The 25,453-nt window shown below is 42.1% G+C and overlaps 2 protein-coding genes across 2 annotated transcripts in view; both read left to right on the forward strand.

Annotated features, from left to right (window-relative positions):
- The window catches only part of LOC139386660 (RAN binding protein 9), a 371,620-nt gene that overhangs the window by 293,643 nt on the left and 52,524 nt on the right, over positions 1-25,453 (forward strand). The window lies entirely within an intron of this gene.
- Positions 3,932-4,800, forward strand: LOC139387272 (ring finger protein 182). Its single transcript, XM_071133385.1, has one exon. It carries the CDS (start codon positions 3,932-3,934, stop codon positions 4,787-4,789), a length of 858 nt encoding a protein of 285 aa, XP_070989486.1. The 3' UTR covers positions 4,790-4,800.

Genomic DNA, 25,453 nt, shown 5'->3' on the forward strand with positions numbered 1-25,453 from the left:
CATGCACAAAGTAGATGTCCTAACCGACTTGCTAAAACTTTTTTTTTTCAACAAGAAATTTGTGGAGTGGTTGTGTATGTGTGTATATAAACTATTGGAGCCAACACAAAGCCCATGTCCTCAATCTGATAGTAAATTTGTGGGCAGAATTGAAAAAGCGTGTACGAGCACGGAGGCTTACAAACATGACACAGTTACACCAGCTCTGTCAGGAGGAATGGGACAAATTTCACCCAATTTATGTGGGAAGCTTGTGGAAGGCTACCCTAAATGTTTGACCCAAGTTAAACAATTTAAAGGTAATGCTACCAAATACTAATTGAGTGTATATACACTGTGATGAAAGAAATAAAAGCTGAAATAAATCATTCTCTCTACTATTATTCTGACATTTCACATTCTTAAAATAAAGTGGTGATCCTAACTGACCCAAGACAGGGAATTTTTACTAGGATTAAATGTCAGGAATTGTGAAAAACTGAGTTTAAATGTATTTCACAAAGGTGTATGTAAACTGACTTCAACTGTATATATATATTTATATAGCCTTGTTATTTTCTTGTTACTTTTTATAATTTTCTGTACTTTAGTTTATTTAGTAAATATTTTCTTAACTCTATTTCTTGAACTGCATTGTTGGTTAAGGGCTTGTAAGTAAGCATTTCATGGTAACCTTTTTTTTGACAGGGAGTAAATGCTGAGACAAAGGTCTCTTTTCCAGATAAGCCCTGTATAGCACCACAATACAAAATCAAAATACAACAAACATATTCAAATACACATTCATATACACATTAAAATACACATTGTGCACAACAAGACACAAAAAGCTAAACACAATCATAAAAACCAGACAATTCTCCAGTAAAAACGTCCCCCGACAACCGTCTGAAATCGCTTAGAGGCACCAATTCCTCCAATTTTAAGGTGTATTGTAGATCATTCCACTGTTAAAGGTGCAAGGACATTACAGGCTGATTTACAGGTTTGATAACTTTTCATTTAAAATCTTAACAGTGTACTCAGCAAGTCGGGAGTTTGCGGAGCAGGATTTACTTGACGTGATGTGATCTACTTGACTTCAAAGAGGTCCAGCCAATCTTTTGGTAAATAATACAGTGATAAGTAATAAAACTAAGGGAGGTATGAAAAACGGCATTCAAGGGGTTAAGAGTAGAGACTGCTGCACTTTGACAAATAGTATCACCATATTCAAGAACAGGTAGAAAGGTTGACTGCACAATTTGCTCCCTGCTGACTAGAGAGAGACAAGATATGTTTTCTTAAAAAGTAAAAGCTCAGTCATGTTTTAAGAACAATAAATCATTGTCAATCCAAATACCTAGGCATTTTTATGCAAGAACCATCCAATAAGTTAAGATGTAATCCATCTTAGACAATCTTACGAGAACTTGGAAACAACATTTATTATACCCGTATTAAGTATGAGTTTTAAATCAGTAAGGACTTCCTGTACAACTGCAAAATTGGAATGTAGTCTTGTCACAGCCAAGCGGTGGGGGCAATTGTGTGCATAATAGTATCATCCGCATATAGATGAAATGTAAAAATTGAAACAGATTGACCAATAGCATTTATATTGTCACGCTCTGATCTGTTTCACCTGTCCTCGTGCTTGTCTCCACCCCCTCCAGGTGTCACCCATCTTCCCCATTATCCCCTGGGTACTTATACCTGTGTTCTTTGTCTATTGCCAGTTTGTTTTGTGTTCAAGTCAACCAGCATCTTGTCTCAGCTCCTGCTTTCCCCAGTCTCACTTTTTCTCTTCCTCTTGGTTTTGACCCTTGCCTGTCCTGACTCTGAGCCTGCCTGGTGTCCTGTGCCTTTGACTCTACTCTGGATTACTGACCTCTGCCTGACCTGACCCTGGCCTGCCTGATGTCCTGTACCTTGGCCCCACTACTCTGGATTATCAACCCCTGCCTGCCTTGACCTGTCATTTGCCTGCCTGTGTTGTTGCAATAAACATTGTTACTTCAACAGTCTGCACATGGGTCTTTCTTGAAATCTGATATTTATAAATATTGAAAAGAACATGTCCGAGTATCGACCCCTGCAGAACACCTTTATGTACTTCAATAAATGCGGACTTAACCCCATCAATCACTATGGCCTGAGTTCTGTCACTAAGATAATCATGAAACCATGAACAGGCGCCAGAGCTCACGCCTATCGAGGACAACTAATTCAAAGGAAAATATTTGTATTTATTTCACCTTTATTTAACCAGGTAGGCCAGTTGAGAACAAGTTCTCATTTACAACTGCGACCTGGCCAAGATAAAGCAAAGCAGTGCGACAAAAACAACACAGAGTTACACATGGGATAAACAAACATACAGTCAATAACAATAGAAAGTCTGTATACAGTGGGTGCAAATGAAGTACGGAGGTAAGGCAATAAATAGGCCATAGTGGCGAAGTAATTACAATATAGCAATTGACACTGGAGTGATAGATGTGCAGATGAAGATGTGCAAGTAGAAATACTGGTGTGCAAAAGAGCAAAAAAAACAAATATGGGGATGAGGTAGGTAGTTGGTTGGATGGGCTATTTACAATAGTACTATAGTAATAGTACTATTCCCAGGTCTAAACCCTTATGTGTTTACATTCAAAATACATTTCTCAGATAAAAATGTTGTACATTTACCAAGGATTCAAAGATCTGAGCAAGACAAAAATGCCTTGAATGGGGGCAATACTTACTAAGATCCCTACTACCCCCTCCCTTATGGAGCGGCAGCACAAGAGCTGATTTCTATACTTTTGGAATATTTCCTGATAACAATGTTGGATAAAAAAAAATGTGGGTTCTTGAGCCAACAATGCTAGGTGCTGCACACTTAAGCAGACCAGGATCCAATTGGTTTGCCCCTGTAGATTTCTTGTTGTCTACTGCTAGAAAAGCATCCATGACTTATTTTTTTGTAAATAACCGAAAAGAACATATTTGACTGTCTTTTCTCTTATCATTCAGCAAGTTTCCCCTTTCAGCATCCAGACCAACATCATTGTTATTAGGCTTAGAAGTTCTTTCAAAGAGAGCACAAGAGCACAGTTTACTGCCAAATCACTATCCCCAACAATGACATGCTCCATTTTCCCTCCCAATCACAGAAGTCTTTACTGGCCCATAAATCTTCACCTCCTCCATGTTATCTTCACTTCAAGAAAAATGATCATCAACATTGAGTTGATCAGTACATCCTGTCATCTCCTTCAGACCGAAAACTCTTTGGAAGATTCTTCATGACACACACAGACACACACAGAGACCATTAACAGACACAGTACCAGAAAACGAAAGAGAACTCACCACTAATTGGACTGAATTTAAACTGGCAACAAAAGGCTGGGCTCGAAAATTCCAGTCCTGGTTTGTACAGGCCCTGCTTTGTTGTTCATTGCCCCTGTTTTTTCTGTTCTAATGCTGTGTTAACACAAATCTTTTTTTTCAATGATGGCCTCTCCCCTCCATCTCTCTCTCGCTCTCTTTCTCTCTCTCTGTGGTGCATGAAAGGCTTTTGGCCCCGCATGACGAGTAGTTAGGCCTACCCCAAACTGAGCCGAGGCGCGTACCCCGGAGGCTAGAACGCGCTAGGCTTCCCATACACACACCCACACCCACACATACACACACCACAGGAGCTGCACAGACAACCAGGATGACCCTGAAACCTCCTCCGGAGCGGAGAGTTGCTACTGTCGTCGCCATCAGAAGGCTGCTGCTGCCTCTCGTCATGTCTTCCAACGCTGAATTTCCCCAAAAGCTTTGGACTGTCATCTTCTTCCGTTGATCCTGTGGGGAGCTGAGACAGACAGAAAGAAAGAAAGAAAGAAAGAAAGAAAGAAAGAAAGAAAGAAAGAAAGAAAGAAAGAAAGAAAGAAAGAGAGAGAGAGAGAGAGAGATGATGGGGAAGTTACGGAATATGGAGGAAGGGGGGATAGTGGAGGGCTTCAGCACGGAGGAGCTGGAGTGCATGATCTGTTACTGCCCATATAGCCTGGGCAGCCGGCGCCCTAAGGTTCTCGAGTGCTGTCACCGCCTGTGTGCCAAGTGCCTGGCCAAGATCTTAGACTTGGGCGAGTCGCCACCCAATGCTGTGGTGTGCCCGTTTTGCCGGTTCGTCACTAGTTTCTCGGGCGAGGCAGCGGGCAATCTGCCAGATGACTGCAACTTGGTGGCCGCGCTGACCCTCCAGACCCGGAACCAGAGGAACTTGCACTACCCCAATGAAGGCCCCACCGAGCTACTGCTCAGCCCCAGGCACCTAAGCTCACTCATGGGCAACCCTCCCAGCGGCTCCCCATCCTCCTCCACTACCACTACCACCACCCACACCTACTCCTCCATCCGCGGCTCACCCAACTACATGGTCATCACCATCATGGAACCGCCTCCATCCCCTCAGGACCACCACCCCTACCAACTTCACTCCCACCCCCCTGGAGTGGGCACCATCCAGGGTAGGGATTACCACTCCTCCAGTCTGGACTCCATGGCCTCCATCACCCAGAGGTGGGCGGTGTGGAACTGCGCCGCCCGGGCGCTGGTGTGGGTGTTGGGGCTCCTCTACTTCAGCTCCTTGCCCATGGGGGTCTACCTGCTCATCATGCAGAAGACCACCCTGGGGGTCCTTCTGGTAAGCCTGGTCCCGGCAAGCCTCGTCATGATCATGGTCTACGGCTTCTGCCAGTGCCTCTGTCACGAGTTCTGGGACCTTATGCCCCATAGCAGCCAAAGAACGATCATCCGAGGAGGTTAAGAACTGGTTGCAGAAATTTTACATTTTTCCGAAGGAGATCGTTACTACTGACAATGGAAATTGGCATCCTGGATACCATAGAATATTTCTTTTTTTAAATGTTATTTTAATTTTTACTCAGGCTCAAATGACTTGGTGGATTGTATATGGGAAGAGAGCAGGTACAAGAGATGTACAGTTTAGATCAATGTTAAGTTTGGGCATTTTCAGTTCTAGTCATTCATTTAGATTATGTCATTTGTGTACTGTGTAAACAAAACGGTCCACCAAATATCCAACTATACTTAAATAAGAAGTCGCAGTAAGTATCGGGTATGCTTTCGCAACCAGAAAAATTATGAAGCATTCTTTTTTCATTTTGAGGTATTAACAATATAACTATCTGGCCATAATTGGCACAGTAGAAATGTATACATTTTGTATTGAAAGCACTTAGAGGGAGGAACAATGGTCTAATGCTAAGCTTTGGCAAGTCAGTGTAAATAATAATTTGTTATAAAGGACGTGAATAATGTGGAGGACACCAAGAATATGAGTTAGTCATAATATAACCGCCACCATAAATGTATCATCATACTATCATCATCATTCATCAGTATGTGACAATAAAACATAATAAAAAATGTTTTAATGAAAATTGTTTCTCAAATGTGAAGTTAATTTGACTTGCATATCACCTTCAGAATGTTTACGGGATAATCCACAATCCACACAGGAGAGTAAATGGATGCTTCTCATTCAGAATTGGGTGCAGAAATGCAAATGACAAATTGACCACGGCAGTCAAGGGTTGTGATCATTACAGCATGCAACAGATTTTTTTTTAAATTGAACACAACAGGTCTTATTCATTAGGGCACACCAGGAGCAAAAATGTTTTGCAACAGGAACACAAAAACAAGTGTTCATTATTGGACAAGTCCAGAAAGTTCCTTCTTGTTTCAGTCAGTTTTCTTCCAGTTGGGGCCTAATGAACACAGCCCAGGTGTTATGAATAACCCCTTTGTTGTAATAATAATAATCAATATCTTAATGAGTTGTTTGCAAATATCTAAGGACAAGTGCAAAATGGAGATGTGGATTAGCTATGCTATTAACAAAACTAGGTTCACATAGATATCTTTTTTCGAATGATTTTGTAACAGGAAATACTATCTATGCCCAGCAATAAATGTTACTGATGTTGTTGCATTTTCTCAAATAGCATAACAAATGTAATGCTTTATACGCATTACATTGCCAGGCTTTCTTCTTTTGTAGTCCTAACATACAGTTGGGGGAATTAAAAAGTTAACCTGTATGGGAGTGGGGTAAATTGAGACGTTTACGTTTACATTCAGCATAATTCCTTCAAGGGAAGTATAGTATTCTTTCTAACAAAGATATCTACATAAATTGAACAAAAATATGAACGCAACATGTAAAGTTTTGGTCCCTTGTTTCATGAGCTAAAATAAAAGATTATAGAAATCACAAAAAGCTTATTTCTCTCTAATTTTGCCAAAACTTGGTTTACATCCCTGTTATTGAGCATTTCCCCTTTGCCAAGATAATCCATCCACCTAACAGATGTGGCATATCAAGAAGCTGATTAAACAGCATGATCATTACACAGGTGCATCTTGTGCTGGGGACACTAAAAAGCCACTCTAAATTGTGCCATTTTGTCCACAACACATTGCCACAGATGTCTTAAGTGTTGAGGGATCGTACAAATCAAATCAAATGTATTTATATAACCCTTCTTATATCTGCTGATATATCAAAGTGCTGTACAGAAACCCAGCCTAAAACCCCAAACAGCAAGCAATGCAGGTGTAGAAGCACCTGACAACTGACAATTGACATGCTTACTGCAGGGATGTCCACCAGAGCTGTTGCCAGAGAATTTTATGTTCATTTCATAAGCTGCCTCCAACGTCGTTTTAGAGAATTTGGCAGTACATCCAACCGGCCTCACAATCACAGACCACATGTAACCACGCCAGCCCAGGACTTCCACATTCGGCTTCTTCAGCACCCCCCGTCGGGGGCAGAGAATGGGTGGTCAGCAGAGATAGATGGAATGGGCTGAGGGAAGCTGAGGGTTGGTATGTGGAATTGGAGACAAGTGGGAGTGGAGTGGCTGTGTGAGAGAGAGAATGATGGTTTAAAGATAAAGGTGAAAAAAATTGAAATAAAACATAATAAAAGTACATTTGAATGACACTAAGTGGCAGTGTTTTTACAACTAATGCCGGTTTGTCTGAGGCTGATGCCGTACAGGTGTTTGTACACATGCATATACACACACTCTCATTCAAATAAACACATACAAGAACAAAAACATACATGTAATAGTGCCAGACATGCACACAAACATATACAGTTGGCATTGCTGTTATGATTTCAGTTGTCCTTGATGTCCTTTGTTTTAAATGTATTGTTTTGTATATATTTTTTTGCATTGTTGTTTGCTTCTGTCTTTTCCTTTTTTCTCTTTAGTTTCTTCTCTTGGTTGTTGGTGCATTGGGGGGTTCTTGGAGGTGGGGAATGGAATTCATTTGATTTTTTTTTATTTTATTCCGTGGGGGGGGCTGTGGGAGGGGTCGTGAATGGTTGAGGAACAGCTATTGGGGAACTGTGGGGGGATCTTGGAGGGTTCGGGTTTCACAAGATTGTGATCATGAAAAAGGGAACTATGACATATATTTTATATCACTATCATGCACATGCACCCTCACACATAAGGATGGCTCTGTTGCGGAAAGACTGATACATGTTTGATAGTGTCTTGATGCTGTAGTGTTTGTCCTTCATGCTCTAATACTTTAATGTTACCCCTTCCTTGTGTTTTTTGTAATAAATAATAAAACATGTAAAAGATTGTGTACAAATCCTTTTGATATGGGGCTATGCATTATCATGCTGAAACATGAGGTGATGGCGCCGGATGAAAAGCACGATAATGGGCATCAGGATCTCACCATGGTATCTCTGTTCATTCAAATTGCCATCGATAAAATGCAACTGTGTAGTCCGTAGTTTCTGCCTGCCCTTACCATAACCCCATGGGGCCATGGGGCACTCTGTTCACAACGTTGACAACAGCAAACCGCTTGCCCACACGACGCCATACACACTGTCTGCCATCTGCCCAGTACAGTTGAAACTATTTAATCCGTGAAGAGAATTCTCTAAAATTATGTTGGAGGCGGGTATGGTAAAGAAATTAACATTAAATTCTCTGTTAACAGCTCTGATGGATATTCCTGCAGTCAGTATGCCAAATGCACACTGTCTGGTGGATGGATTATCTTGCCAAGGAGAAATGCTCACTAACAGGGATGTAAACACTTTTATGCAATTTGTTTTAGAAATATTATTTTTGTGCGTATGGAAAGTTTCTGTGCTCTTTTATTTCAGCTCATGAAACATGGGACCAACACTTTACAAGTTGCGTAAATATTTTTGTTCAGTGTACATTTGAAAGTTATCTAAACACTTAGGTTAGAAAATCTACATCTTCTCATATTTCGTCTCAGGAAAGCTCATCTGCATGCTCGTCATCCTCACCCAGGTTCTTGACCTGACTGCAGTTTCTCATCGTAACCAGCTTCAGCGGGCAAGTGCTCACCTTCGATGGCCATTGGCACACTGGAGAAGTGTGCTCTTCACAGATGAATCCTGGTTTCAACTGTGCCGGGCAGATGTCAGACAGCGTTTTGTGGGCAAGCAGTCAGCTGATGTCAACGTTGTGAACAGAGTGCCCCATGGTAGCGGTGGGGTTATGGTATGGGCAGGCCGAAACTACGGACAATGCATACTCAGACCTGTCACCCATTGAGCATGTTTGGGATGCTCTGGATCACCGTGCACGACAGCGTGTTCCAATTCCTGCCAATATCCAGCAACTAAGCATAGCCATTGAAGAGGAATGGGATAACATTCCACAGACCACAATCAACAGCCTGAACAACTCTATGTGAAGGAGACTTGTCGTGCTGCATGAATCAAATGCTGGTCACACCAGATACTGACTGGTTTTCTAATCCACGTCCATACCTATGTAAACATGTTTTATTTGTGACCAACAGATGCATATCTGTATTCCAAGTCATGTTAAATATATAGATATGGACCTAATTAATTTATTGTAACTGACAGATTTCCTTATATGAATTGTGACTCATTGAAATCTTGTTGCATGTTGTGTTCATATTTTTGTTCAGTGTAGTAACAGGTCTAAGTAGAATATATATTTTTTTACATAATACCGCAGAAGCATTGTTCTGCTAATATAACAATGTGCACCTTTCATCTCCAGTTGATACAGATACTCTGCCTATCGACATTTTGTCTGGTGGTAATGGGGTTATTTGGGCAAACATGTCAGAGTGGTCATTCCTTCCTATCAGGTTTCAGGTAAGACCCAAGTGCAGACTGTGTAGAAGTAACAATATTTATTGTAACAACAGGGGCAGGAAAACAACAGGTCAAGGCAGGCAGGGGTTGATAATCCAGAGTAGTGGGGCCAAGGTACAGTATGGCAGGCAGGCCCAGGGTCAGGTCAGGCAAAGAGGTGGGTAATCCAGAGTAGGTGCAAAGGTACAGGACGACAGGCAGGCTCAAGGGCAGGCAGAGTGGTCAGGCAGGCGGGCTCGGCGTCAGGACAGGCAAGGGTCAAAACCAGGAGGGCGAGAAAAGAGAGACTGGAAAAAGCAGGCACTAAGACACAAACCACTGGTAGGCTTGAACAAACAAGATAAACTGGCACAGACAGAAAACACAGGTATAAATACCCAGGGGATAATGGGGAAGATGGGCGACACCTGGAGGGGGGTGGAGACAAGCACAGGTGAAACAGATCAGGGCGTGACACGTCCAGCGTGATGTTCCGTATACAACAGGAGTTCCCTGCTCCAACCTGATGGCTGCATTCACCTTTCTATTTCACTTTAAATATTATGGTATGGAATGGAATGATCATGAAATGATAAACACAGCAATCAGGCTAACCTACTAGTTTATCAAACTGGCAAACTGTTTTGTACAACTTTTCACATAACCCACATTACCATTTTCTATGAAGCTGCCTGTGTCATCAGGGCAGGAACTCGGGTCACTATGAGAGGCCTCATGATGACGTATCCTTTTGAGAGTAGTCAATGGAAATTCTGGCAACAACTGAGGAGGATTCACAAGGGTACATGTGTCGCCATGTGTACCTTTATTCTGAGGTCTTGCCTGACAAGCTGTGAAAACAGCAAGTGAACAGTGAATTACACGTGGTCCTGTTTAGCTCAGTTGGTAGAGCATGGTGCTGGCAATGCCAGGGGTGTGGATTCGATTCCTGCAGGGGACCAGTATGAAATAAAGTACGAAAAGTTGTCCTGTTATCAACTGATTTCAGCCAGTTTAGGGCTGAAGGTTTAACTGCATTGTTTAAATGGAATGATGGCAGTTAATTAAAAAATAATTATGGAATCATTCCTCAAAAACTGTCTGGCTAGCTAGGTAACAAACATACAGTGCAGATAAATTGTTAAAATTCATTATTTTACACAATATCTTATCACAGCGCTGGCAAACCATGGTTGACCCTCTCCCTGACCAAAATGGCTGACCTTTATCCCATCATAAGAAGGTTCATATCCATTCTAGTGTAGCTCCCTTCAGTAACCACGAGCACAATCGTTCCTTGATTTTAACTGGCGGCTTTATTCTGTAGTTTTAGTCAGAATTATCACCTTCCGTGAGAACTATAAAGTAAATGAAAAATACAGTTAAGCACACTCTTACAACCTTATCTTATGAGTGACTTATTAGCTTGGTATAACTCTGAAGTGCTTACATACATAACAGTTTAACCAGCGTTATAACGGCTTCAGATTAAACACATGAATAAAGGAAAAAATACCTAATTGGCTGCTTATTACAGAAGGGAGGAAATCAAACTTCACACTTATTATTCCTGGCATGAATTCACACTTCATCCTAACATACACTCCTCAACCTTTATGAACTACACCCGATGACATGAAAACTTAGCTAACGCAGCGCAGGATTGCCTTCCCTCCAAAAGTGTGTTGCTACAATAAGGATCCCTGTTACAACAGTATTAGCTACGTAGTTCCGCTTGTATTATCATTTCCCCCGCACAGCGGACACGTAAACAATTCAAACAAAAGACAACGACATAACCTGTAAGTCTAACTGTCAGTTACATCTAGCATTCTAATTCGAAATTCTATGGCTAGTGCACTGTTGTAGTCAGACATGAGTTAGCTAATACCACCATAGCTGCATCCAATATGAATGTGTGCCCTAGACATGGGTTGGACCTCGGAGGCTAACGTGACTGTTTAGTCTAAATTACACTAACTTACAGTGCTATGGAAATGCGATCACATTGTTAAAGTAGGCAAATCATTTGTAGTAAACAACTTAATATGATGTCGACAAATTCACTTTAGAAAGTTGGCAATGTTGTCATTACTGTTACTAGCAAAGTTTGTCAAAAATAGTTAGCAATGCTAATGTTAGCTAGCTAAAAATATATATATATATATATACATATATTTCACCTTTATTTAACTTCTTGACGCTACCCATCCCGGTACCGGGATAATTGTCATCAGCAACCGCTGAATAGCATAGCGCCACAGTCAAATAATATTATTAAAAAATATTCATATTCATGAAATCACAATATTGCAAAACACAGCTTAGCCTTTTGTTAATCCACCTGTCGTCTCAGATTTTGAAATTATGCTTTACAGCGAAAGCAATCCAAGCGTTTGTGTATTTATCGATAGCATAGCATAACATTATGTACACTAAGCATTAAGTAGCGAGGTCACGAAAATCAGAAAAGCAATCAAAAAAATAGTTTACCTTTGATGATCTTCGAATGTTTTCACTCACGAGACTCCCAGTTACACAACAAATGTTCCTTTTGTTCCATAAACATTATTTTTATACCCAAAATATCAACGTTTGTTTGTCGCGTTATGTTCAGAAATCCACAGGAAAGAGCAGTCACGACAACACAGACGTATATTCCAAACAATATTCATAATGTCCACAGAAACATGTCAAATGTTTTTTATAATCAATCCTCAAGTTGTCTTTGAAATATATATTCGATAATATATCAACTGAGTGTGTAGCTTTTTCAATAACAGCGGGAGAAACAATGGCCGCTTTACTCAGTTGCGCAAAACTCACTCTGAGAGCCCCCACCTATCCACTTACGCAATGTGATCCTTCACGCTCATTTTTTCAAAATAAAAGCCTGAATCTATGTCTAAAGACTGCTGACACGTAATGGAAGCCATAGAAAAAGGAATCCGGTTGATATCCCTTTAAATGGAGGATAGGCATGCATAGGAACAGAGAGGTTTCAAAATAAGAGGCACTTCCTGATTGGATTTCCCTCAGGTTTTCGCCTGCAATATCAGTTCTGTTATACTCACAGACAATATTTTGACAGTTTTGGAAACTTTAGAGTGTTTTCTATCCTAATCTGACAATTATATGCATATTCTAGTTTCTGGGGCTGAGAAATAGGCAGTTTCAAATGGGTACGTTTTTTTAGCCAAAAACGAAAATACTGCCCCCTACACGCAAAAGGTTAACACAGTGTCCAAAGAGGGGCCAGGAGTATACAGAATGGTGTCGTCTGCGTAGAGGTGTATCAGAGAATCACCAGCAGCAAGAGCAACATCATTGATGTATACAGAGAAGAGAGTCGGCCCGAGAATTGAACCCTGTGGCACCCCCATAGAGACTGCCAGAAATCCGGACAACAGGCCTTCCGATTTCACACACTGAAATCTATCAGAGAAGTAGTTGGTAAACTAGGCGAGGCAATCATTTGAGAAACCAAGGCTGTCGAGTCTGCCAATAAGAATGTGGTGATTGACAGAGTCGAAAGCCTTGGCCAGATCGATGAATACGGCTGCACAGTAATGTCTCTTATCGATGGTGGTTATGATGTCGTTTAGGACCTTGAGCGTGGCTGAGGTGCACCCATGACCAGTTCTGAAACAAGATTGCATAGCGGAGAAGGTACAGTGGGATTCAAAATGGTCGGTAATCTGTTTGTTAACTTGGCTTTCGAAGACCTTAGAAAGACAGGGTAGGATAGATATAGGTCTGTAACATTTTGGGTCTAGAGTGTTTCCCCCTTTGAAGAGGGGTATGACGCGGCAGCTTTCCAATCTTTGGGAATCTCAGACGATACGAAAGAGAGTTTGAACAGGCTAGTAATAAGGGTTGCAACAATTTTATCAGATCATTTTAGAAAGAGAGGGTCCAGATTGTCTAGCCAGGCTGATTTGTAGGGGTCCAGATGTTGCAGCTCTTTTAGAACATCAGCTATCTGGATTTGGGTAAAGGAGAAATGGTGGGGGCTTTGGCGAGTTGCTGTAGAGGGTGCCGGGCAGTTGACCGGGGTAGGGGTAGCCAGGTGGAAAGCCTGGCCAGCCGTAGAAAAATGCTGATTGAAATTCTCAATTATAGTGGATTTCAAATCAAATTTCAAATCAAATCAAGTTTATTTATATAGCCCTTCGTACATCAGCTGATATCTCAAAGTGTTGTACAGAAACCCAGCCTAAAACCCCAAACAGCAAGCAATGCAGGTGTAGAAGCACGGTGGCTAGGAAAAACTCCCTAGAAAGGCCAAAACCTAGGAAGGAACCTAGAGAGGAAGCAGGCTATGTGGGGTGGCCAGTCCTCTTCTGGCTGTGCCGGGTGGAGATTATAACAGAACATGGCCAAGATATTCAAATGTTCATAAATGACCAGCATGGTCCATTAATAATACGGCAGAACAGTTGAAACTGGAGCAGCAGCACGGCCAGGTGGACTGGGGACAGCAAGGAGTCATCATGTCAGGTAGTCCTGAGGCATTGTCCTAGTGCTCAGGTCCCCCGAGAGAGAGAAAGAAAGAGAGAAAGAGAGAATTAGAGAGAGCACACTTAAATTCACACAGGACACCAAATAGGACAGGAGAAGTACTCCAGATATAACAAACTGACCCTAGCCCCCCGACACATAAACTACTGCAGCATAAATACTGGAGGCTGAGACAGGAGGGGTCAGGAGACACTGATTTATCAGTGGTGACAGTGTTTCCTAGCCTCAGAGCAGTGGGCAGCTAGGAGGAGGTGCTCTTATTCTCCATGGACTTTACAATGTCCCAATTTTTTTTTGAGTTAGTACTACAGGATGCAAATTTCTGTTTGAAAAAGCTAGCCTTAGCTTTTCTAACTGGCTGTGTTTATTTATTTCTAACTTCCCTGAAAAGTTGCATATCACGGGGGCTATTCGATGCTAATGCAGAACGCCACAGGATGTTATTGTGCTGGTCAAGGGCAGACAGGTCTGGAGTGAACCATGGACTATATAATCCAAACCCAACCTTAATTTACTCTTTGTGACGCAGTCAGGTGACAAACTCCGTTTTAGACTAAACTGACTTGATGGCCAAAATTATCCTATTTGCACTTTGTAGACCATTTTGACAGTAGAATAAAGGTTTCTGACTCATATCAATGGGACATAGGCCGTATTCAAAGGGATTCGTTGGTTTTTAGGAGCAGTTGCTCTTTAATCACTTATTCTCCCTAGTAAGGGGTTCCTTCCAAGGTAAACCAGGGAGCAAAGATATGCTAGACAGGGCGCTAAATACTCTAGTTAGTGCGTACAGACAGTATCATCAGTGGAGGAGGAGAAAGATTGTTGAGTGACACACACAATGTTTGATCGGTAGTGGTGAGTGGGTAAAATCACTGGGGAAGCCAGAAAAAATGCCATATTACAACCTAATGTATGTGTTGTGACAAATACGTTGTTTGCTCTATAACCTGTGATATAAAGGCCTAAAGGCTGAGATAATAAGAACACAGTGGCAGAATAAATTCAACTACACATTTGTTTCATCACAAAACCGGAGAGCAACTTCTGTCCTGTGATGTCCGCAAAGCATATTGCATGTAACAGTTACATGACCTACAGCATGGTCAAGCAAGTTAATGTCTCCGACATTTTCGGACCACTAAACAACTATTGATTTAGAACCACGGAGAGTAGTAACTCATGCAATATGCTTTTTGTGCGTGTGTGTGTGTGTTTGTGTGTGCGTTCGTGCAAGTAGAAAAAACATATTGACTCAAGCCAATGCCATCCTCCTCTCTTTCATGTTAACGAAACAGTCATAAAGTACATGCTTTTATTTTTTCTTGTCTTATGATACCTGGCTAAAGTGCTTGCCTTTTACATGGGCAATGTTAGCTAGTTAACATTATTTAGCCTTCTACATCTAGCTACGTATTTAACTTCCATCCTCAGGCCAGGGGCACAATGTCTGAATGGATCAGTAATGATTGGATCAGGAGTGCCGTTATAATCATTGGCCAGTACAGAAAATTCCATCCATGGCTAATTTAGGAAAGGGACAATTTTAGCTAGCTAGCCACTGGCGGACAACAACACAACAAGATGTAACAATTCAAGTTATTTTTGTCAATGACCTATGCTCTCAATGTGATTTGATATAAGTGATGCCAAATCCAAACTGGTTTCCCTTGACACTTTTTTTTTAGTGTGTCAGGACCATTCATAATTGAGCTCACTCAGTCTCGCTCAATGCTGATTGGCTATTATTTTATACTGTTTTTATCCAGGGAGGCCAAATACTTGCTGGCCTCCCTTGCATTCAATGCTACGGGCGGCAACAATGACTCTTTCGGACCAGACAGCATCAGATAGATGGCCTACACATACAGAGACAGAGTGGCACTGTTTTGCTCGCTCGGATGCTTTCTCCAGAGAGATACATTCAGCCTCTTGCAAATTGAAGGGAAATTATGAAACACAGAGAGACAAAAGGTAAATTATTATTGTATATATTTTTTTTTTATTTGATTTTAGCTGCCGGTAATGGCCAGGACTCGCAGGAGGTATGTTTGCAAAGGAATTTGATCAAGCTATGTAGCCTATTGATTCCTTCTTATTGTTGTTTCTCTGTAATTCTAGCCACCCAGACATTTTATGAATTTGGCTTTAGCTAGCCAGCTAGATAGGTTCCCAATCTCACGACTTCATGACTAGCTACTAAGCCATTTCAGGCAATCAATCAAGATAGAGTAGATTGTCTAACTATCTTAGGGACAAATCGACATTTACTGGGGGAAGGATGGTCCAAAATAGGGGAGTGTTGTGTGGTTTTTTATTAGGCACAGGGGAGAGTAGTGAGTTTTTTACATGGTTTAATTTCGTTCGACTGTTTTTGATGTTACCCCAATAAAAATGAGAAACGTTTGTGAAGGTTTAGAATGGTGTGGCCATTGTTAAGCTTTAGCTACTGTAGGCCTATGATATGAAGGCAGTGTGCCCCGGCACTCCAACTGACCCTGAGTTGAAATAGAGGTGAGGAAGTCTGTTTCAGGCCTACCAGAGTTACTCCTATAATCTAACAATATAATGCTGATCTTTAAACAAAATATTCTGATTGAAAATTAACGAATTAACTTCCTTCTGCATGTCAATATCTGTATACAAGCCTTCTGACATAAATAAATGAAGGTCGGTGTCGTAGCACGCCCCCGGCAAATACCTATCTCTCTGGGTATTATCCATATATATAGAGTACCAGTCAAAAGTTAGGACACACCTACTCATTCCAGGGTTTTTCTTTATTTTCAATGTTTTCTACATTGTAGAATAATAATGAAGACATCAAAACTATGAAAAAACACATACAGAATAATTAGTAACCAAAAAAGTGTCAAACAAATGAAAATATATTTTAAATTTGAGATTCTTCAAAGTAGCCACCCTTTGCCTTGATGACAGCTTTTCACACTCTTGGCATTCTCTTAACCAGCTTCATGAGGTAGTCACCTGGAATGCAATGTCGTTCTGCCACTGAACAGGCAGTTAACCCACTGTTCCTAGGCCGTCATTGAAAATAAGAATTTGTTCTTAACTGTCTTGCCTAGTTAAATAAAGGTAAAATAAAAAATAAATAAAAATCCATTTCAATTATTAGGTGTCCCTTGTTACAAGTTCATTTGTGGAATATATTTCCTTCTCAATGCGTTTGAGCCAATCAGTTGTGTTGTGTCAAGGTTGGGGTGGTATACAGAAGATAGCCCTATTTGGTAAAAGACCAAGTCCATATTATGGCAAGAACAGCTCAAATAAGCAAAGAGAAATGACAGTCCATCATTACTTTAAGACATGTCAGTCAATGCGGAAAATTTCAAGAAGTTTCTTCAAGTGCAGTCGCAAAAACCATCAAGCGCTATGATGAAACTGGCTCTCACGAGGACCGCCATAAGAGAGGAAGACCCAGAGTTATCTCTGCTGCAGAGGATATGTTCATTAGAGTTATCAGCCTCAGATTGTAGCACAAATAAATGCTTCACAGAGTTCAAGTAACAGACACATCTCAACATCAACTGTTCAGAAGAGAATGCATGAACCAGGCCTTCATTGTCGAATTGCTTTAAAAAAAACACTACGAAAGGACACCAATAATAAGAAGAGACTTGCTTGGGCCAAGTAACATGAGCAATGGACATTAGACTTGTGGAAACCTGTCCTTTGGTCTGATGAGCCAAATTTGAGATTTTTGGTTCCAGCTACTGTGTCTTTGTGAGAAGAAGTTGAACGGATGATATCCGCATGTGAGGTTGACACCATGAAGCATGGAAGAGGAGGTGTGAATGTGTAGGGGTGCTTTGGTGGTGACACTGTCAGGGATTTATTTAGAATTGAAGGTACACTTAACCATCATCACGACCAAAGTGATACGCCATCCCATCTGGTTTGTGCTTAGTGAGACTATCATTGGGTTTTCAACAGGACAATGACGTAACACACCTCCAGGCTGTGTAAGGACTATTTGACCAAGGAGAGTGATGGAGTGCTGCATCAGATGACCTGGCCTCCACAAACACCCGATCTCAACCCAATTGAAATGGTTTGGGATGAATTGGACTGCATAGTGAAGGAAAAGCAGCCAACCAGTGCTCAGCTTATGTGAGAACTCCTTCAAGACTGTTGGAAAACATTCCAGGTGAAGCTGGTTGAGAGAATGCCAAGAGTGTGCAAAGCTGTCATCAAGGCAAAGGGTGGCTACTATAAAATATATTTTGATTTGTACACTTTTTTGGTCACTACATGATTCCATATGTGTTTTTTCGTAGATGTGATGTCTTCTACAATATTCTACCTTGTAGCTAATAGTACAAAAAAAGAAAAACCCTTGAATGTGTACGTGTGACACACCTGCTCATTCAAGTGTTTTTCTTTATTTTTACTATCAAATTTTCCTAAAGGAAACTCTGAAATAGCATATTGTTTTTATAAATATTTTGAATATTTGCATTCAAATCTGTTGCCAATTCCCAAATCAGATCAAATTGTATTTATCACATGCGCCGAGTACTGTCACGGATCCCCCCAGAACTGCTGCTCATTCTGTTCACCAGTTCCAGAGGTCTACGTCACCGGCTTTCCAGGCTTCACTGAACGGGATTCATTATCATCAACCTCGGACTGTCTTGTCTGATTACACACACCTGGTTCCCATTTCCCCTGATTAGTACGTTATATATGTGCCCTCTGTTTTTGTCGGTTACTGTTCACATGTCTGTTGGTCGTGTCAGTACCTATGCGTTGGTGCAGCTTGCATTCTGCATGCTTTATATATTGTATATTACGGGTATCGTCCCATGTTGTTCAACGAGGTTTACCCTCGTTCTTTTGTTTGGGTACAGCCCAGTGTTTTTGTATACTGTAAGGGTTTTCGTCCTCCTGACGAAGAGGAGTAGTATGAAGGATCGGAGGACCAAAACTCAGCGTGGTAAGTGTTCATGTTTTTTAATGAATAACGAACACTGAACAAAACAATAAACGTGAAGTAAATCATACCGAAACAGTCCTGTGTGGCACAGACACTAACACGGAAAATAAACACCCACAACTCAAAAGTGAAACCGGGCTACCTAAGTATGATTCTCAGTCAGGGACAACGATTGACAGCTGCCTCTGATTGAGAACCATACTAGGCCGAACACAGAAATCCCAAATTATAGAAAAACGAACATAGACAACCCACCCAACTCACGCCCTGACCATACTAAAACAAAGATACTGTATAATAACAGAACTAAGGTCAGAACGTGACATATGTGTTTGTTTTTGGTGTATTAAAAACCCCTATTGTGTATTCCTGCGCCTGTCTCCAAATCTTTTATACCAGCGGGACAGAATTACCGACCCGCAAAATGAAGACCGCATGAAAGGCCGAGCTGGTGACCATTGTAGGGACAGTACAGCACCACAAGGACTGTCTCTCCAGACTCGGTATCGCCATGGACAGTGTGCTGGAAACCATCCTGCGCTTGGAGGGGAGTGTGCAGTCCCTCCAGTCTCCAGCACCGATCCCGGTACCCGCCCCCTCCCCACAACCTACAGTGGGGAGAACAAGTATTTGATACACTGCCGATTTTGCAGGTTTCCTACTTACAAAGCATGTAGAGGTCTGTCATTTTTTATCACAGGTACACTTCAACTGTGAGAGATGGAATCTAAAACAAAAATCCAGAAAATCACATTGTATGACTTTTAAGTAATTCATTTGCATTTTATTGCATGACATAAGTATTTGATCACCTACCAACCAGTAAGAATTCCAGCTCTCACAGACCTGTTAGTTTTTCTTTAAGAAGCCCTCCTGTTCTCCACTCATTACCTGTATTAACTGCACCTGTTTGAACTCGTTACCTGTATAAAAGACACCTGTCCAAACACTCATGGGCCAAGACCAGAGAGCTGTGTAAGGACATCAGGGATAAAATTGAAGACCTGCACAACGCTAGAATGAGCTACAGGGACAATAGGCAAGCAGCTTGGTGAGAAGGCAACAACTGTTGGTGCAATTATTAGAAAATGGAAGAAGTTCAAGATGACGGTCAATCACATTCGCATGGGGCTCCATGCAAGATCTCACCTCGTGGGGCATCAATTAATCATGTGTTACGAATCTCTCTTGGCCCGACAGTCTAGGGGGGAATGGTAGTGAGACCCGTAACATAACTCATGTAAATTATAATAGTGACAAAGTAAAAGTGAACGAAATAACCACGACAACCGAAATAATACCGTCAAACTCAGGGTTTATTTCTAAACACACGGTAATGGGGGGGAAGCAGGAAAAGGGGCTGAGCTGGACCCAAGGAAAGAAACAAATATGCAAAAACACCCCTAAGCTAGGCTAGCCTATTTCAACAACAGCTAACTAACTAACCAAAAATACAGTGGGTGGTCCGCCCAGTTCTAACTAGTGTGTTTTAACAAAGTTTACCTACGGGTAGTGTATGCCCATGGGCGACTTGTCTTGGTTTCCCCTTTTTCCCACCAGCAAACACCATAAACAAAAACAATACTCACAGGAGATGACAAAGTGATTTGGAGGTGCTCAAACAAAAGAAGAGGTTAATTATTACACAAAGAGCGAGATCTACATACATGGCATTTACAAAGAGATTGTGCTACTGAAATCTATCAAGAGCAGAGATCTACCAACATGTCATTACAAAGATTGAGCTCTCCTGAAATCTACAAAGAACAGCTATCTACCAACATGGCATTACAAAGATTGAGCTCCTGAACAAACAAATGATGGGGTTTTTAAACCATGGGGAAGGAACTGTGATAGGGTAGGAAACAGGAGGAGGTGTGTCTTCTGATTGATGGGTTGATTGTTGACTGATTGGGGAGTGATGATTTTCACCTGTGAGGGGAGAAGGAGAGAAAAGAAACACACACAGGATACACACAGACACAGGATACACACAGACACAGGATACCTGTATCCGTAACACTCCCACCCTTAAAAGAGCAACCCTAGGGGGGATTGCGACTACAGTATTTAAATGAACACTCACAACAAATCAACAACCTTGCAAAACATACTGAAATCATCTTCACACACGAGACAAAGCATCTGCCAACACATTATCTGAACCCTTTTTGTGGCGGATCTCCAAATTATAATTTTGTACAATCAGCGCCCAACGCATAAGGCGCTGGTTCTGGTTGTACATTCGGTGGAGAAAAACTAAGGGGTTATGGTCAGTATACACAATCACTGGTAGGGCACTGGAACCAATGTATACTTCGAAGTATTGCAGAGCCAACAACAAAGCAAGAGCTTCTTGTTCTATTGTCGCATAGTTTGTTTGACATTTATTAAATTTACGTGAAAAATAACAAACGGGATGATCTACTCCACTCTTGTCCTGCTGCAGTAGAACAGCACCAGCACCTCTGGCACTAGCATCTACCTCAAGCTTGAACGGTTGTTCAAAATCCGGAGCAGCAAGTACAGGGGTACTACATAAGAGTGCTTTCGCTGATTCAAAAGCTCTCTTACAATCAGGGGACAACACAAATGGTCTTGCCGGACTGAGCAAATCAGTCAATGGAGCAACTACCGCAGAGAAATTTTTACAGAAGCTACGGTAATAGCCAACCATCCCTAAAAAGCGGCGTAGCTCTCGTCTAGTGGTAGGTGCAGGGAATGCAGTTATAGCCAAGACCTTGGCATCAACAGGGCGCACCTGTCCATGGCCAACCTCTTTACCGAGATAGGTAACAGTAGCCTTCCCAAACTCGCACTTTGCTAAGTTCAGGGTTAGAGAAGCAGCTGCCAACCGTTCACATACTACCCTTAGCAAGTCAACATGATCTGACCACGTAGACGAATAAATCACTAGGTCATCAAGGTATGCACTACAATTAGGAACGCCAGCTAATACAGAGTTAACCAGTCGTTGGAAAGTGGCTGGTGCATTTCGCATCCCAAAAGCCATGACTGAGTACTGAAGGAAGTTGTCTGGGGTCACAAAGGCAGAAATCTCAGAAGCACGTGAAGTTAACGGAACCTGCCAGTAACCTTTTAAGAGGTCCAACTTGGTTACATACTTAGCAGCACCAATAGTGTCGATACAGTCGTCCAGTCTGGGTAACGGGAACGAATCTGGCATTGTGACAGAATTTACCTTTCGATAATCCGTACATAACCTGGACGTACCATCAGGTTTAGGAACCAGAATGCAAGGAGAACTCCAAGGGCTTGAACTTGGCTTAGCCAGGTCATTCTCCAACAAATATCTCACCTCATCCCTCATTATCTTCCTCTTGGAAGCGTTGATACGATATGGGTGTTGCTTGATAGGTGTAGCATTTCCAACATTAATGTCATGTTCCAACACATTTGTGCGAGTAGGAACGTCATTAAAGAGACATGGAAAACTGTGTAGTAGCCTCACAATATCATTAGCCTGTCCATCCGTTAAATGAACCAGACCTGACTGGATAGACAGCAGCATTTCTGAGTTGGGCAATCTAACACACTGCTGCTGAGTATTGCGCAACTCCAAGCCATCAACATCATCAATATGACAGTCCACTATCATTGCAGTAGTAGCAGAGGAGACAGCAGTACCTTCCTCTGTTTTTGAACTATCTAACTGTGTGATGGGTCGGGTGTGGTATGCTTTCAACATGTTAATGTGACACACACGAGATTGGCGTTTTCTATCAGGAGTTTGAAGCACATAGTCAGTTTCACTTATTTTCTTTTCAATTAAATAAGGACCAGAGAAACGAGCTGACAGTGAAGATCCTGGAACAGGTAATAACACCAGTACTTGGTCACCTGGCTGTAGTGGACGAGAAACAGCCTCTTTATCATAGTGTCTTTTCATGCTCCTCTGTGAGGAAGACAGAGCTTCCTTTGCAAGAGCACAAGCTTGGTGTAGGCGCTCACGAAAGCGACTAACATAGTCCAACACATTCTCATCTCTGGTACACAACTCTTGGGACAAGAACTGTTCTTTAAGGACTTTCATTGGTCCTCTTACTGTGTGACCAAACACTAGTTCAGCCGGGCTGAAACCTAGGGACTCCTGCACAGTTTCACGAGCAGCAAACAAAACTAGAGGAACTCCCTCATCCCAATCTTTCTCAGATTCCAAACAATATTTACGTAGCATAGACTTCAGTGTCTGATGCCATCTTTCAAGCGCACCCTGAGACTCTGGGTGATAGGCGCTTGATACACGGTGCGTAATTGATAAGGATTTCAACACCTGCTTGAAGAGCTTGGATAGGAAATTGGTACCTTGATCGCTTTGTACCACCTTAGGTAACCCGAATGTCGTGAAGAATTTTATTAAGGCTTTACTCACTATCGGAGCTGTAATCCTTCTCAGAGGAATAGCCTCGGGGTATCTTGTAGCCATACACATTATCGTTAACAAAAACTGGTTACCCGATTTTGTCTTCGGTAACGGTCCGACACAATCAACCACCACATGCTCAAATGGTTCACCTATTACAGGTATAGGACAAAGAGGAGCAGGAGGAATAACCTGATTTGGTTTTCCTGTTATCTGACAGGTGTGGCATGTCCGACAGAACTGAGCCACATCTTGTTTTAAACCTGGCCAAAAGAAATGTCGAAGGATCCGATCATACGTCTTTGTAATTCCTAAATGACCAGACCACTGGTGATCATGAGCAAGGGATAACACATTCTGTCGAAAGGCTGTAGGAATCACTATTTGGTAAACAGCATTCCAATCTCCACCCGCGTCAACATGGGATTTCCATTTACGCATGAGGAGATTACCATCACTGAAGTAAGCCACATTCTTCTTCTTCACCTCTTCTAACGAGACAACACTAGAAAAACATTTAGCAAGCTTGTTGTCAACCTTTTGGTTAGCAATCAGCTGCTCACGAGTAACTGGTAACTGTATTGCATCAGCAATAAGTTCAACGTTCTTTGATTCTTTCCTGGGCTGTTTGTCAGAGGTGATCAGCTTCTCAGAGGTATCACACAATCCATCCTCTTGATCATCCTCTTTGAACAGAACAGTGTTCGACAAATCTATCACGTCACCCTCTTGTAGTGCCTGAGCACGAGTGACAGCACAAGCGGGGAACACATGTGGATAACTCTGTGCCAACTCATTCGAGAGAGAGTGGTCACTTTTATCCAATACTTCCAATACGGGTACTACCTTTCCTCCGGCAATATCGTTACCCATTATAAAGGTCACACCTTTCACTGGCAACTTAGGACGTACCCCCACTCTGAATATTCCACTGATTAACTCAGAGTGTACTTTCACAAAGTGCAACGGCACTGGGACAAAACCCATTTCAATACCCTGCACTAACACACTGGAACCACAGTATGTATCGTCAGATAAGGGCAACACATCAGACAATATAAACGACTGCGCCGCACCAGTATCTCTAAGGATTTTAACCGGACGCTGAGACGCTTCGTCATTCTCTAGGGACACAAACCCCTCGAAAATGAATGGTTCATAACTGCGGTCGGGGACTGGGTCTTTCAAACTACAGTTACCCTGAGGCACCTGTTTTGTTGCAGACCTCACAACCGTACGAATTAGAGCAACACCTGTTGGCGGCTTGGCACGAAGAGGCATCCCTTGTTTTCGTTTAAGTTTGAAGCAATCATTAATCATATGTCCCACTTTATGACAATAGAAACAGGAACGCTCATTCTTCTGGCGTGCTTGATATACTACTGCGGGCCGACTAGGGCTAAAGGTAGGAAACTCAGTGGTTCTACTCTCAGTTTGAGCCGAAAACACACTCTTGTGCGTCAACACAAACTCGTCTGCCAACACAGACGCTTCTGCCAGGGAGGATACTTTCTGTTCGTTTAGGTAAACTACAATGCGTTCGGGTAAGCAATTTTTAAACTCTTCCAACAAGATTAACTCCCGGAGAGAGTTGAAATCAGTTACCTTACTAGCAGCATGCCATTTATCAAACAGATTTCCCTTGTCTCTAGCAAATTCCACATAAGTCTTACTAGAAGACTTTCTATGAGACCTAAATCTCTGTCGGTATGCCTCAGGCACAAGCTCATAGGCACGAAGAACAGTAGCTTTGATCACTTCATAATTCAAACTGTCCTCCAGAGGTAGCGCTGACAAAACCTCTTGGGCTTTACCAGTTAATTTACACTGAAGTAATAGGCACCATACCTCTTCAGGCCACTTCAATGCTACGGCTATACGCTCAAATACACAAAAATAGGAGTCAACCTCCGACTCTCTGAACAAAGGTACTAAGGCTATCTGCCTACTAATGTCAAACGTGTTTGAGGACACAGCAGGTGAGGACGGCACACAAACAGGCACAGTAGGAACGAAGGCTAGCCTCGCTGTCTCTGCCTCCAGTTCCATCTGGCGCATTTTAAACGTCATCTGCCGCTGTTCTCTTTCTGCCTCAATTTTACACATCATCTGCCGTTGTTCTCGTTCTTTTTCTGCCTCCATTTTACCCATCTCCAAATCTAAATGCCGCTGTTCTCTTTCTGCCTCAATTTTACACATCTCCAACTGGAGAGTCTCTCGCCTAATTTGGGCTCTCTCTTCCACCTCTAGTTGGAACTGTGCTAAACGGACATCCCTTCTGGCATCACCGTTTGACAGTGGGGAGAGTGGTTCAAAATTGGACAATGTGGCTGGTGTTTTAGCCTCACCCTCATTATCAGATACCAATGGGCTTATAGGAGCAGTTACATCCCCTACAGGGTTAGTAGACTCAGGCAGC

This window comes from Oncorhynchus clarkii, chromosome 28 (genome assembly GCF_045791955.1).
Source record: "Oncorhynchus clarkii lewisi isolate Uvic-CL-2024 chromosome 28, UVic_Ocla_1.0, whole genome shotgun sequence".
NCBI lineage: Eukaryota > Metazoa > Chordata > Actinopteri > Salmoniformes > Salmonidae > Oncorhynchus > Oncorhynchus clarkii.

Coding starts and splice junctions, on each gene's coding strand:
- LOC139387272 (XM_071133385.1), top strand. CDS start 3,932: ATGATGGGGAAGTTACGGAATATGGAGGAAGGGGGGATAGTGGAGGGC.